The sequence below is a fragment of the Erythrolamprus reginae genome, chromosome 4 (genome assembly GCF_031021105.1).
Source record: "Erythrolamprus reginae isolate rEryReg1 chromosome 4, rEryReg1.hap1, whole genome shotgun sequence".
NCBI lineage: Eukaryota > Metazoa > Chordata > Lepidosauria > Squamata > Dipsadidae > Erythrolamprus > Erythrolamprus reginae.
In genome coordinates this window covers 21,387,093-21,400,922 of record NC_091953.1, presented here as the reverse complement: position 1 = coordinate 21,400,922, position 13,830 = coordinate 21,387,093, and the positions used below count along the sequence as shown (strand labels likewise).

At 40.9% G+C, this 13,830-nt stretch overlaps 1 protein-coding gene across 3 annotated transcripts in view; it reads right to left on the bottom strand.

Annotated features, from left to right (window-relative positions):
- RNF17 (ring finger protein 17) overlaps positions 1-13,830 on the bottom strand; it is a 91,514-nt gene that overhangs the window by 32,815 nt on the left and 44,869 nt on the right. For all 3 annotated transcript variants that reach the window (XM_070749759.1, XM_070749760.1, XM_070749761.1), the window contains exons 17-24: positions 12,824-12,944; positions 11,355-11,475; positions 10,936-11,160; positions 10,561-10,711; positions 7,847-7,965; positions 5,831-5,921; positions 3,448-3,554; positions 182-462 (exon numbers count right to left, since the gene is read on the bottom strand). In XM_070749759.1, coding sequence (XP_070605860.1) covers positions 182-462; positions 3,448-3,554; positions 5,831-5,921; positions 7,847-7,965; positions 10,561-10,711; positions 10,936-11,160; positions 11,355-11,475; positions 12,824-12,944 — 1,216 coding nt within the window. The remainder of the gene's footprint in view (positions 1-181; positions 463-3,447; positions 3,555-5,830; positions 5,922-7,846; positions 7,966-10,560; positions 10,712-10,935; positions 11,161-11,354; positions 11,476-12,823; positions 12,945-13,830) is intronic.

The window sequence follows — 13,830 nt, the reverse complement described above, 5'->3', positions numbered from 1 at the left end:
AAAATATCCTATATCCTAAAAATAAGGTTTTGGAAAGGCCCTGAAAATGTAGAGAAAACTGCTGTGGATTCTGTTATCATGGAGTCATTTTTGACTTGATTGTCTGTAACAGTACTTATTACATTGATATACATCATGTTAACACCTATCATAATTGTACAAAATGTATTTTTTGCTTTACCTTGTGAGATGGGAATCACATAAATTGTTCCGTTTTCTGAAACACAGCTAACCATAGCATTGAAACAATCCAGGACAGGAAGAGCTGGTGGTTTATAGGCCTCAACCGCTAGAGGTCTAGCCACTGACATGTTCACTTCTTGTGGCTTATCATCAGTATCTGAAGGGCCAACGTTCTTTTTCAGTTGAGAAGGACTTTCTGTTTCTGAAACCAGTTTGTTTACGTCCACATCCTTTCGTAGTTCATTAGGGGAAGCTTGGTTTGGATCAATTTTAGGGGCCCTGTTAGGATTCAACAGAACAAGTCAGCAAATTTTACAAAATCAAACACATATTTTTACAAAAAAGCACAACAAAGAATGTTCTTTCTGTGCCAGCTCAGGAAGCTCAAACTGCCCAAGGAGCTGCTGATACAGTTCTACAGAGGAATCGTTGAGTCTGTCATCTGCACCTCTATAACTGTCAGGTTTGGTGCTGCAACCCAACAGGACCGACACAGACTTCAGAGGACAATCACAACTGCAGAAAAAACAATTGCTGCCAACCTGCCTTCCATTGAGGACCTGTATACTGCACAAGTCAAAAAGAGGGTGGGGAAAATATTTACTGACCCCTCACATCCTGGACACAAACTGTTTCAACTCCTACCCTCAAAACGTCGCTACAAAGCACTGCACACCAAGACAACTAGACACAAGAACAGTTTATTCCGAACGCCATCACTCTACTACAGTGTTTCCCAACCTTTTTTGAGCCGCGGCACATTATTCACATTTACAAAATCCTGGGGAACATTGAGCAGGGTGGCGGGTGGCGGGTGTGTGTATGTAAAAAAAAGTTTGGACAAAAAATATTTCTCTTCCTCCCTTTCGCTCTATTTTTCTCTCTCCCTCTTTCTCTCCCTCTCTCCCTTCCCTCCTCTTTCTTTCCCCTCTCTCCATCTCTCTTTGTTTCTCCCTTCCTTCCTCTCTTTTTTGCCCTTCTTCTCTCTCCCTCCTTCCCTCTGTCTTTCCCTCACCCTCCTTCCCCCGTTTCTCTCTCTCTCTTGCTTTCTCTCTCTTCCTGTCTTTCTCTTTCTCTCTCCCCCCTCTCTCCCTCTCTCTTTCTCTCTCTTGCTATCTCTCTCTCTCTCTCTCTCTTTTGCTTTCTCTCTTTCTCTCCCCCTCTCTCTCCCTCTCTCTTGCTATCTCTCTTTCTCTCTCTCTTTTGCTTTCTCTCTTTCTCTACCCCCTCTCTCCTTCTTTCTCTCCCCCCTCTCTCCCTCTCTCTCCCTCTCTTGCTATCTCTTTCTCTCCCCCTCTCTCCCTCTCTCCTTCTCTCTCTCCCTCTCTTGCTATCTCTTTCTCTCTCTTTCTATCCCCCCTCTCTTCGTCTCTTTCTCTCTCTACCTCTCTTGCTATCTCTTTCTCTCTCTTTCTCTCCCCCTATCTTCCTCTCTTTCTCTCTCTCCCTCTCTTGCTATATCTTTCTCTTTCTCTCCCCCCTCTCTCCCTCTCTCTTTCTCTCTCTCCCTCTCTTGCTTTCTCTTTCTCTCCCCCCTCTCTCCCTCTTTCTTTCTCCCAGAAGCCGTGGGGCGACGGCAGGGTGATCAGCTGTGAAGCGGAGCTCCAGAACGGAGGCACAGACGGCGGTGGCTAGACGCCGTACATTTCTGGCGTTGCGCTGGGCATGGACGTGGGGCTTGAGCCTCCGTCCTGGTCCAGCCAGCAGGCAAGTGCCAGCCACGCAATTCCAGCATTTCCAGCCACCGCCGTCGGTGCCTCTGTTCCTCTGTTCCGGAGCTCCCCTCCGGAGAGAGGGGGGACAGAAAGAGAAAGCAAGAGAGGGGGAGAGAGAGAGGGACCACCCTGCCATCGCCCCACGGCATGGCTCCTGCCCGCTGCCGCTGCCATCACCCTCCCGCTGCGCGCCGCCCTCCCGCTGCCGCTGCCCTCCCACCAAGCCCCAAAGCTCACCTGCTGACAGGGAAGCTCCAGCCGGGCGGGGCGCCGCAGCTGCTGGAAAACTTGGAAGGCGCAAAGAAGCAAGCTCAGCTTCCGGTCTCACAACTTTTTTCTCTTCGCAAAAAGTTGTGAGACCAGAAGCTGAGCTTATTTCTTCGCGGCACGCCTGACCATGTCTCGCGGCACACCGGTTGGGAAACACTGCTCTACTAAACAAATAATTCCCTCAACACTGTCAGACTTTCTACTAAATCTGCACTTCTATTCTACTAGTTTTTCTCATCATTCCTTTCACCCATTTCCTCCCATGTTGATTGTATGACTGTAACTTGTTGCTTATATCCTAAGATTTTTATTAATATTGCTTCTTCATTGCTTATTTGACCCCTATGACAATCATTAAGTGTTGTACCACATGATTCTTGACAAATGTATATTTTATTTTATGTACGCTGAGAGCATATGCACCAAGACAAATTCCTTGTGTGTCCAATCACACTTGGCAAATAAAAATTCTATTCTATATTATTCCCCTTAAATACTGTACCTGCAGCTAACTCACCATGGCCAATCCACCGTAGACAACTTGCCATGGCCAACTCAACACAGGACAAGAGTTAACACTAACATTGCAGAAATACAGTGGAATCTCAACCTACAAACGCCTCTACTTACGAACTTTTCTAGATAAGAACCGGGTGTTCAAGATTTTTTTTGCCTCTTCTCAAGAACCATTTCCCACTTACAACCCCGAGCCTCCAAAACTGTAACCAGAAAAGGCAGGGAGAAGCCTCCGTGGGGCCTCTCTAGGAATCTCCTGGGAGGAAACAGGGCCAGAAAAGGTGGGGAGAAGCCTCTGTGGGGCCTCTCTAGGAATCTCCGGGGAGGAAACAGGGCCTCCACTCTCCTTGTGGTTTCCCCAATCGCACGTATTATTTGCTTTTACATTGATGCATATAGGAAAAATTACTTCTTCTTACAAACTTTTCTACTTAAGAACCTGTCACGGAACGAATTAAGTTCATAACTAGAGGTACCACTGTAATTAGTGGAATACTCTCATTAAAGAAAGGATGCCAAAGGAAGAACAAAACTCAAAATAATTTTTATCTACTTTAAATAATTATATTAAATTGTTGAATTGTCCCGTAATGAGTTATCCTGTGGGGAGTTGGCCACAGCAAATTGTCCGAAGCAAGCTGGCTGCAACGAGTTGTTCCATTCCAAACGTACGTTTTTATGTTGATTTATAATTGTGTAAACTATAGATAAAATTAAAGCATTAATTTAATATAGAAAACACTATTCACTTAAAAAAACATACCTTTTTCTAAGGGCTAAGCCTTCTTGAATCATGTATTCTGAAACATCAGTACAATGTCGTTCATTTTTGCAAAATATTTTTACAGGCAAAGGTGACAAGTTGGTATCCTGGGACAAATCAAGAACGTTTAGGGGTAAAAATCAATTATTCATTAAAAAAGAAAATGTGCAGCTATCCAATTTCAAGATATTGCAAACATCCAATTTTCAGACATATTATTATTATTTATTGGATTTGTATGCCGCCCCTCTCCGCAGACTACATGCCCAGTGACAAAATTTAGGTAGTTATTATGGAATTTGGGGCAACTTAGCCTGTACACAGAACAGTAGTAAAAATGCAAGCTTTTAAAATTGAAAAACATTTAATTGAAAAGCAAATTGTATTTCTTTGAGGTGAGGATGCCAGGCACCCTAACCCTAACCAATGTTACCTCTAATTTTTTCCCGGTGTGGGCGGAAAAGTATAGTGTCTGAGTGGCAGTCCCCTTGGGACTGGGCGGCATAGAAAAATAAATAAATAAGAAAAAAAAATCCCTTCTTTTTATTAAAGGAAATTAATAATTTTTAAAAATCCATTACTATTAAAACTAAAACAACCAGCAAAACCAAAAACATAACTATTAATAAAAACAGGTGAAGGCTGGGTTTTTTTTTCTCTGTTATTATTTAAGTGCTTTTACCATATGCTTTAAATCAAGAGTCACTTCTCTTTCTGTTTCTCTCTCTTTCCTGTCATTCTCTGCCTCAATCATTTTCTCATTTCTCTTTTTTTCTCCCCTTTTTTCTATCATTTCTCTCTCTCTCTCTCTTCCTTCCACTCTTCTCTCTCTCTTGCTTTCTCTGTCTCTCTCTTTCTTGCTCTCTCACTCTCTCTCTTCCTTCCTCTCTTATCTCTCTCTTTCTCTCTCTTGCTTTCTCTCTCTTTGTCCCCCTCTTGCTCTCTCTCTTTTTCTCACTTTCTCTCTCTTCTTTTCTTTCTCTCTCTCTTTCTCTCCCCCCTTTTTATCTCTCTCTTTCTCACTTTCTCTCTATCTTGCTCTGTCTGTTGCTCTCACTTTCTCTCATTCTCTCTCCGTTCTTCTCACAGCAGAGGCCGGCGAAGGTGATTTTCAATGTTGGGTGCGCAGGCGCGCGCTCCCCATCCCCCTGCCAGCCCGCCGGAACATTCAAAATAAGAAAAACCTTCGCCGGCGAAGGTTTTTCTTATTTTGAATGTTCCGGGCGGGCTGGCAGGGGGATGGGGAGTGCGCCCGCCTGCGCGCCTGACATTGAGAATCACCTTTGCCGGCATCCGCTGTGAGAACGCCTGCCCCACCTCTTCTGCAGCCCCCTTGCTGACAGCCCGGGACAAAAGCACTCTCGGCGAAGGGACTGCGAGAGGGGCGGGGCGGGCGTTCCCAAAGCGCTCGGAGCGGCTAGCAGCCGGATGATAAGGACGAGAAGCCGCCGCCGTGGGAGGAGCCGCGCCCCAAGGTGGGAAGCGGAGGAGGATAAAGAGAGGCGGATCGGGCAGGGGGCAACGGTGAGAAACCAGAGGCGCGAGGGGTCGGGAGGCGCTGGGGCGGCTCCTTGCGCGCCCTTGGAAAAGGGTGCGCGGGGGGGGTGTTTTGGGGTGCGCGCGTGCACACGCGCACAGCTTAGAGGGTACAGTGACCCTAACCCAAACCCTTGACATAAGTGATGTCAGGTTGGCCACCTTTAAGCCAATCACATGACTTTCACGCCACCCCTCGGTCAAATGATCATCAAGCCACTCCCACCTGGTCACATGGCTGGCAAGCCACATTCATAAAATAAGCAATGCTCACAGTGTGGTAGTAAAAAATTTTCAGCCCTTCACTGGTTGCCACTCATCCTGAGGGTGCTACCAAAATCAAAAAATTTAATGTGATGGAGAAACAAATATGGGGCAAATAACATTAACAATAGTATTCATAATAACTTAACTAAATCTATTTGTCCTGGGTTCATTCATTCTTTGGAGGAGGATACTTAGCAAAATTAAAAGCAATATGCAGGTATTGGCTCAAAATCCCCTCATTTAAACTAACAAAATTTACAAAACTCTGAAATTTACTGTATTATCTTACAATCTTAAATAGTTTGTGACAGACCAGTAAAATACCATAGGCATTAGCTTAAAAGAATACCATGGCCCTGTATAGAAAAATAGCCTAAATGTTGATTTTGCTGAAAATACCAAATATACTAAAATCTTGATTTACAGAAAACTGAGGGGAAGGGTGTCCATTAAGTCTTGTATAAATAACTTACAATATACAGTATTAGTATCAAAGTGATAATATCTTATACTTTCAGTTGAATTACTGGCCCCTGAAATATAATCTACACTAAAAAATGGAACATTAGCCAGTACAAACCTGTATTATTAAGTTTACAACAGCCCCAGTTAAATAAGACTTTAGAACGTCACAAGCAGTTGCTGTCCACTGTTCGGTCCCACCAGATGGTCTAGAATGAAAAGTTGTAGACAGAGGGGGGATATTGTTATGCAGATTATATATATTGAAAGCCAGCCCTGAATCCCAAGGGATTGGATGGCATAGAAGTCAAACAAACAATATTTGTATTTATATGCCGTTCACTCCAAAAAGGACTCAGAGCGGCTAACAATAGTCATAAATACAACAACAGTTAAAAAGAAAATACAGGCATAAAATCAATAGTACAAAAAATTTCTATACAGCCCTACATTGTATTGGACCAGAATGCATATGGGACCGCATGAATCCCAGCGGCCGATGAGGTCCCACAGAGTTGGCTTTCTCCAGGTCCTGTTGACTAAACAATGTAGTCTGGCGGGGTCTCGGGGAAGAGCCTTCTCTGTGGTGGCCCCGGCCCTCTGGAATCAACTCCCCCCGGAGATTCAAACTGCCCCCACCAACTGCCCCCACCCTCCTCGCCTTGCACAAGACCTTGAAGACCTATCTAGGTTGCCAGGCATGGGGCAACTAATATATCCCCTTCTCTAACCATTAAGAGTTATGTGTGATTATGACTGTACAATATTGACTGTTTTTTAAGATAGCGGGTTTTTAGTTATACTGTAGTTTTAACCATTAGATTTGTGTTGTATTGTTTTATTGCTGTTGTGAGCCGCCCCGAGTCTTCAGAGAGCGGCAGTATACAAGTCTAATAAATTATTATTATTATTATTATTATTATTATTATTATTATTATTATTATTATTATATCATCATCATGAAAACCATGTACATACTAGTCAGTCCTAATTCCAGGCCTGCCGAAAAAGCCAGGTCTTGGAAGACTGGTAGGGTGGAGATAGTACGGACCTCTGGGGGAAGTTGATTCCAAAGGGTCGGAGCCACCACAGAGAAGGTTCTTCCCCAAGGCCCTACCAGCCAACATTGTTTGGCGGATGGGACCTGGAGAAGACCAACTCTGTGGGCCATAACTGGCTGCAGTGAGGTATGAGGCAGGAGGCGGTCCTGTAGTTAGTCTGGCCCTGAGTCATTTAGGGCTTAATTTATTTATTTATTTAAAGTTTTTATTTACATATAAACAATAGACAATAAAAAACGGACAATTCATCTACAACAAAACAATACACAATACAAACAAGCAATTGAAGACAAGCATGTAATACACATCCCCTCCCCTCCTGGGGCTGACTCATCGACAACCTCCTTTTATATTCTTAGCGGTATAGTAACCATTGGTTTTATCTATAGGATATAGTTTATAGTTTGTGATACTAGATTTAAATTATTACTATATAACTTATAAAATATATTATATTAAGAAAGACAAAAAATATATATTTAATTCTTTGACTGGTTTTGCTTTAACGCAGCACTACTGATAATTGTTTTTTATGTTATTTTTTTATTCAACCATGTGTAAAAGTCATTCCAAATCTGGTAATATTTTGAGTTTTCTTGCTCTCACCTATGCAGGTAGCAAATTTGTGCGCGGAGATGCAGGTGTTCCTGTGTTTCGGTACGTTTTTTTGCTTTCGCGCATGCGCCAAAACACAACTCCACATGTGATTTTGCTACCTGCACAAGTGCAATAGCATAATTGCGCTGGACTCCGCTAGCACTCATAGCCACGGAGGCGAGCATACGTCACCGTTCTTAGCACCTCTGAGTTAATAAGAGCAAGAGGAACTGTGGGATTGCTGTTGCTAAGGAATACAGTCATGTGACATCACACTTTAAGTCTGCACAACTTGGTGAGGTAAATTTTGGTCCCAATTGTCATTGTTATCTGAGGTAGTATAATAGTAAAATTATACATCTCTTATTATACAGAGTTCTTTTTTGCAAGCAGATTTTTATTTTTGCTTTGGTTTTGTCTTAATCTACATGGGCTTGTAGTAGTTTACTGCAGTATGTAGTAAATGGATTTATTACCTTATATTTGTTAATGAGCACTCCACTGCAAGGGGTCTGATACTCTTCAGATTCTGTTCAAGTTCTCTTAGATGGGTAATATCCATAGTTTTGACTATGCCTAAATCAATAAAGAATACCTGCAAAAGAAACATTTAACAAAAAAATAGGTAATATGAGCTTTTTATTGCTTACTAATTCTGAATGACTTTGCCAATTAACCCATTATTACTAGATGTGAGAACAACCTCACCTTACTTCTCAATACTGCAACAACATATGATTACTAACTTAACATAAACAGCACATTAATTAAAAATTAATATGTTAGATAATATTTATTATGTTGGACTTATTTTAATTTCTAATTTGTAATGTTGACTTTTTACAAAAGACCAAGGCCAAAGTCAGCAAATCATATTGAACTTGATTATTTAGGTATATATTTTAATTTCATTTTTCAGATATTTTATTGCCAAATTGAACAGTTCCATGACAACTTAAAGACGTGGTGTGCAGTATCTGAAATGGGCAGCCACACATATCAATAAAGAAATGGTTTTTGTGGCATTAATTTTAACATATTGTTTAAGGCAGTGTTTTTCAACCAGTGTGCCGCGGCACACTAGTGTGCTGCGAGACATGGTCAGGTGTGCTGCGAAGCTCAGAGAGAGAAAGAAAGAAAGAGAGAGAAAGAAAGAAAGCGAGAGAGAGAGAAAGCAAGCAACAGAGTGAGCGAGAAAGAGAACAAGAGAGAAAGAAAACAAGAGAGAGAACAAGAAAAAGAAAGCAAGAGAGAGAAAGAGAGAGAAAGAAAGCAAGAGAGAGAGAGGGAGGGAGGGAAGGAGAGAGAGAAAGACATAGAGGGAGGTAGGGAGGGAGAGCGAAAGAGAGCAAAAAAGAGAGGAAGAGAAAGAAAGAGGGATGGAGAGAGAGAGAAAGAAAGAGGAAGGGAAAGAGGGAGGGAGAAAGAAATAGAGCGAAAGGGAGGAAGAGAGATAATTTTTTTGTCCAAACTTTTTTTAGCGCCCCTCCCCTCGCTCAATTTGCCCCAGGGTTTCGTAAATGTAAAAAATGTGCCGCGGCTCAAAAAAGGTTGAAAGTCACTAGTTTAAGGTATATAAATCATCTTTATTTATTATATTCTTGGATTTTAGTCTAATTGGGAATGACCTGGTAAGCAGTCTTCTAATATCCAAGGGGTTGTCATAAAGAAAAGGGAGGTAGTCAACCTATTATCCAAAGCAGGATAAGAAGTAATGAATGTATAGAAACCTATCAAGCAGAGGTCCAACACAGAGCTAAGGAGAAATTTCTTGATATTGAGAACAATTAACAAGTAGAATGGCTTGTCATCAGAAGTTGTGGATGCTCCATCGCTAGATGTTTTTAAAAAGAGACTGAAGAGCCATTTGCCTGAAATGGCATAGGGCAGTGATGGCAAACCTATGGCATGGGTGCCACAGGTGGCACACAGAGCCATATCTGCTGGCACATGAGCCGTTGCCCTAACTCAGCTCCAACGTGCATGTGTGTACTGGGCAGATGATATTTGGCTTGCACAGAGGCTCTGGGAGGGTGTTTTGGCTTCCAGGGAGCCTCCAGGGGGGTGGGGGAGGGTATTTTACACTGCTTTGGTTCCAAGGAAGCCTTTGGAGCCTGAAACATGAGCCTACTGGGCCCATCAGAAGTTGGGAAGCAGTCCGTTTCCGGCTTCCAGAGGACCTCCAGGGGGCGGGGGAAGCTGTTTTCGCCCTTCCCACGCATTGAATTATGGATGTGGGCACTCGGCGTGCGCAATAGCACACACTCATGTTCTTTCGGCACCCGAGGGAAAAAAGGTTTGCCATCACGGGTATAGGATCTCCTGCTTGAGCAGGGAGTTGGATTAAAAGACTTATAAGTCCCTTCCAATTTGTTCTTTTTTCAAGATTCACAATGCAACCTGAATTTTTTAATATAGACTTCTTCATTCACAGCTTTCTAAGCCCAACAGTTTTATAACTGATTAAAAGTTCATCAACAAGGAAGAAGAAAGGGGTTATCTGGTACATTCCATTTACAGTATTTTCTAACTTCAAGCTATACTATAAACTAGTATCTCATTTATATGCCATATTAAGCTAGAATTTGGTTAGTTTGATTTAATAGTTAATAGATTCAAACCATAGTTAGAAACATAGAAACATAGAAGACTGATGGCAGAAGAAGACCTCATGGTCCATCTAGTCTGCCCTTATACTATTTCCTGTATTTTATCTTACAATGGATATATGTTTATCCCAGGCATGTTTCAATTCAGTTACTGTGGATTTATCTACCACGTCTGCTGGTAGTTTGTTCCAAGGATCTACTACTCTTTCAGTCAAATAATATTTTCTCATGTTGCTTTTGATCTTTCCCCCAACTAACTTCAGATTGTGTCTCCTTGTTCTTGTGTTCACTTTCCTATTAAAAACACTTCCCTCCTGAACCTTATTTAACCCTTTAACATATTTAAATGTTTCGATCATGTCCCCCCTTTTCCTTCTGTCCTCCAGACTATACAGATTGAGTTCATTAAGTCTTTCCTGATACGTTTTAGTTAATAATGATTATTATTTTTGTCTGCTTAACAAATAGTTAAATTAAGTTTAGACCAGGGTAAAACTATGCTGCAAAACATACTTACTGATGAATTCCTTCCAGTTATAAGGAATTGTTTTAATCTGAAACAAGTTCTTAAAATTATTTACCTCTACAACATTTTCAGAAACAATCCTGATGATCTGGCCTCTTTGCCATTGATTTTGTTCATGTATATATGCAGCACAATTCATATCAACTTCCCACTTAATTGCTTTTTTCTCTGATTCAAAATAAGTAGCAGTCATCTTTTCCTGTAAACTAAAGTTTTTAAAAAACGAATCACATCATCAATCTAGATTTTCAAAATGATTCTAAAAATTAATTTTGCAGATCTGTGCAAAAGTGTCAAGTTGTTATTCCTTACTATTAAAGTCCCTGTCAATCAAGCCAATCAGTACTAGCGAAAAAAGCATGGCACAATGATGTAGTTTCTATATGTTTTCATCAAAAATATATTTTGTGGCACCAAATTGCTCCCTTACCTTTTTAATATTTTTTCTGATAACATAAAATGCACAAATATCTTGCTAGGAGATACAATGTGATTAATTTGCACTTCCAATTCTTTATTGCTTTCCAAAACCAAATCTTCCATCTGTGTCAAGTCTTCAATCTCAAGTTTTGATGAAGAGTTATCTGTTTTGAGTATATCCTCCATACCAGGATCCCATATTTCATTATATGGTGTAACAACCATTTTGTTATTACTATAAAAAGAAAATCAATTTCATTTATATTGGCACATACCTAGTACCAATCCCAAAAAGTCTGAAACATGTCCACAGTAATTACTATGCATACTTTAAAACTTATAAATTAGCTCAAAGTTCCTATGAGAAATATGCTGAAATGTCATACAAACTCAGTACAGTTGCTATTAAAAGCTAAGAAGCATACTTACCCTATTATGTGAGATGCTAAGCCCTCTTTAACCAAAAGACTGTTCACACTGCCGGACTGCTTTGGGGACACATGTAAACTTTGATAGAGCTCAACAGATAGCACATTATCTTCTGATTTTTCTACAAAAGGAGGAAAAAAACATTCAAATCCACTGAATTTTAAGGGGAAAAATTATCGGATTCAACTAGTGTTTCCTCGATTTTCGCAGGTTCAAACTCAACGAAAAGTCTATACCACGGTTTTTCAAAAATATTAATTAACAAATATTTCGCGTTTTTTCCGCCTACACCAGTTTCTCCCACCCGATGATGTCATATGTCATCGCCAAACTTTAGTCCGCCTTTAATAAATATTTTTTAAATAAACTTTAATAAATAAACATAGTGAGTACTAATCTAAATGGTTGCTAAGGGAATGGGGAAATGTAATTTAGGGGTTTAAAGTGTTAAGGGAAGGCTTGTGATACTGTTCATAGCCAAAAAATAGTGTATTTACTTCTGCATCTCTACTTCGCGGAAATTCGACTTTCGCAGGCGGTCGTGGAAAGCATCCCCCGCGAAAATTGAAGGAGCACTGTACTTTCTATTCCAAATTAAGAACATTAATATTTTTCTCTAGGTTATAATATGGGGTTTTTTTTGGTTTAATGAGTTTTATAAGCAGTGATTTATTGTTTAATATTGTGTGAACCCACCTAATTGTGGCTTAAGAGAAAATAACTATGAAAATAACATTATGTCCTATAATCACCCAGCATCTTTTAAGCCTGAACTCTAAGTAATTGCAACCAAATGAATTGATACATATTAAATGAACTGGTACTGGATGAATTCTTCCTGCACTGTTGTTTAGACATATATGACTACCTAACAATTTCCAAATAAGATAGCTTAGCACAATGATTTTCAACCTTTCTCATGCCGCGACCCCTTAATACAGTTCCTCATGTTGTGGTGACCCCCAAACATAAGTCTAGCGCCAATTCTCCCAAAAGAGCTTTAAGCTGATTGGCAGAAAGGTCAGAAGGACACATCCACTGTTAAGCACCTGATTGGTCGGATTGTAAAAATATGTTCCAAGGCACCGGAATAGAAGTTTTAGTTCCTAATACCATGGGGAATTTGTCTTTTCCCATGGTCTGTGAAACAGTCGTTCGACCCCAAAAAGGGTCCCGACCCCCAGGTTGAGAACCACTGGCTTAGCAAGATAGTGGAAATAAGCATGGGTTTAATTTTGTTGCTCATGTATTCTGATGCTGTAATTTACACAGCTTTAAAGACAATGACCAGCATTTTGAATGGGGCCTGGAAGCCTACTGTCTATATAACAATATAACAGTATTTTACACAGGCAACCGACACAGAGTTTTGTGCCAAGGTGAAATGTTCAGGTTGTTTGCAAAATCATCCCTAAGGTTTTTTGCAGCAGTCAACTCAATGTCATCGGGGCAGAGAGAGAAATACTTACCAGTAACAAAGCAGAGCATGCATTTGTTCTGAATCAGCTGTTCAAATCTGTTCTTTGATTGGACAGTCCATTCAGTGGCTCCTTTGCATGGTTTAATATAAGCCAATTTGCACCTGATAGCCTAGGTTGTGAAATATAGACTGTTTAGGTGAGAAATCACTCTCATCAATACTTAGAAACATATTCTCTAATGCAGTGTTTCGCAACCTTGGCAACTTGAAGAGATCTGGACTTCAACTCCCAGAATTCCCCAGCCAGCGAATGCTGGCTGGGGAATTCTGGGAGTTGAAGTCCAGATCTCTTCAAGTTGCCAAGGTTAGGAAACACTGCTCTAATGTATAGAAACCCTAATGGTCTCCAAAACAACAAAGGTTAGATTCACACAACTTATTCTTTGTATTATTAGGTATTTCCACAGCTATTACTGGATTTTGGTATTTATTATTTGTACCCACCTTTTGCTTTTTACAAATAACTCAAAGCCGTAAATACACCTAATACTCCTTCTTGCCATTTTTCTCACGCCCACCACTCTGTAAAATGGGCTGAGACAGAATGCCTGGCTCAAGGTCAACCAGTTAACTTCCACGCTAAGGTGGGATTTGAACGCATGGTCTACCAGTTTGGAGCCTGGTGCCTTAACCATTAGACCAAGCTAGCTCTCTTATTCAGATTTTATACTACAGGATCTTCGTCCATTTACACAATGGATACCAGGGACAATATATTAGAATGCTTAAAGGCAAAATTTATTTATTTATTTAGATTTGTATGCCGCCCCTCTCCGCAGACTCGGGGCGGCTCACAGCACAACACAACAGTTTGTAACAAATCCAAATATAATTTAAAACATTTAAAAGAACCCCATTTTGTTAACAAGCATACACTCAAACATCCCATACATAAAATGTGCATGCCCGGGGGAGGTGTTTCAGTTCAGTTCCCCCATGCCTGACGACAGAGGTGGGTTTTAAGAAGGCAGGGAGAGTAGGGGCAGTTCTAATCTC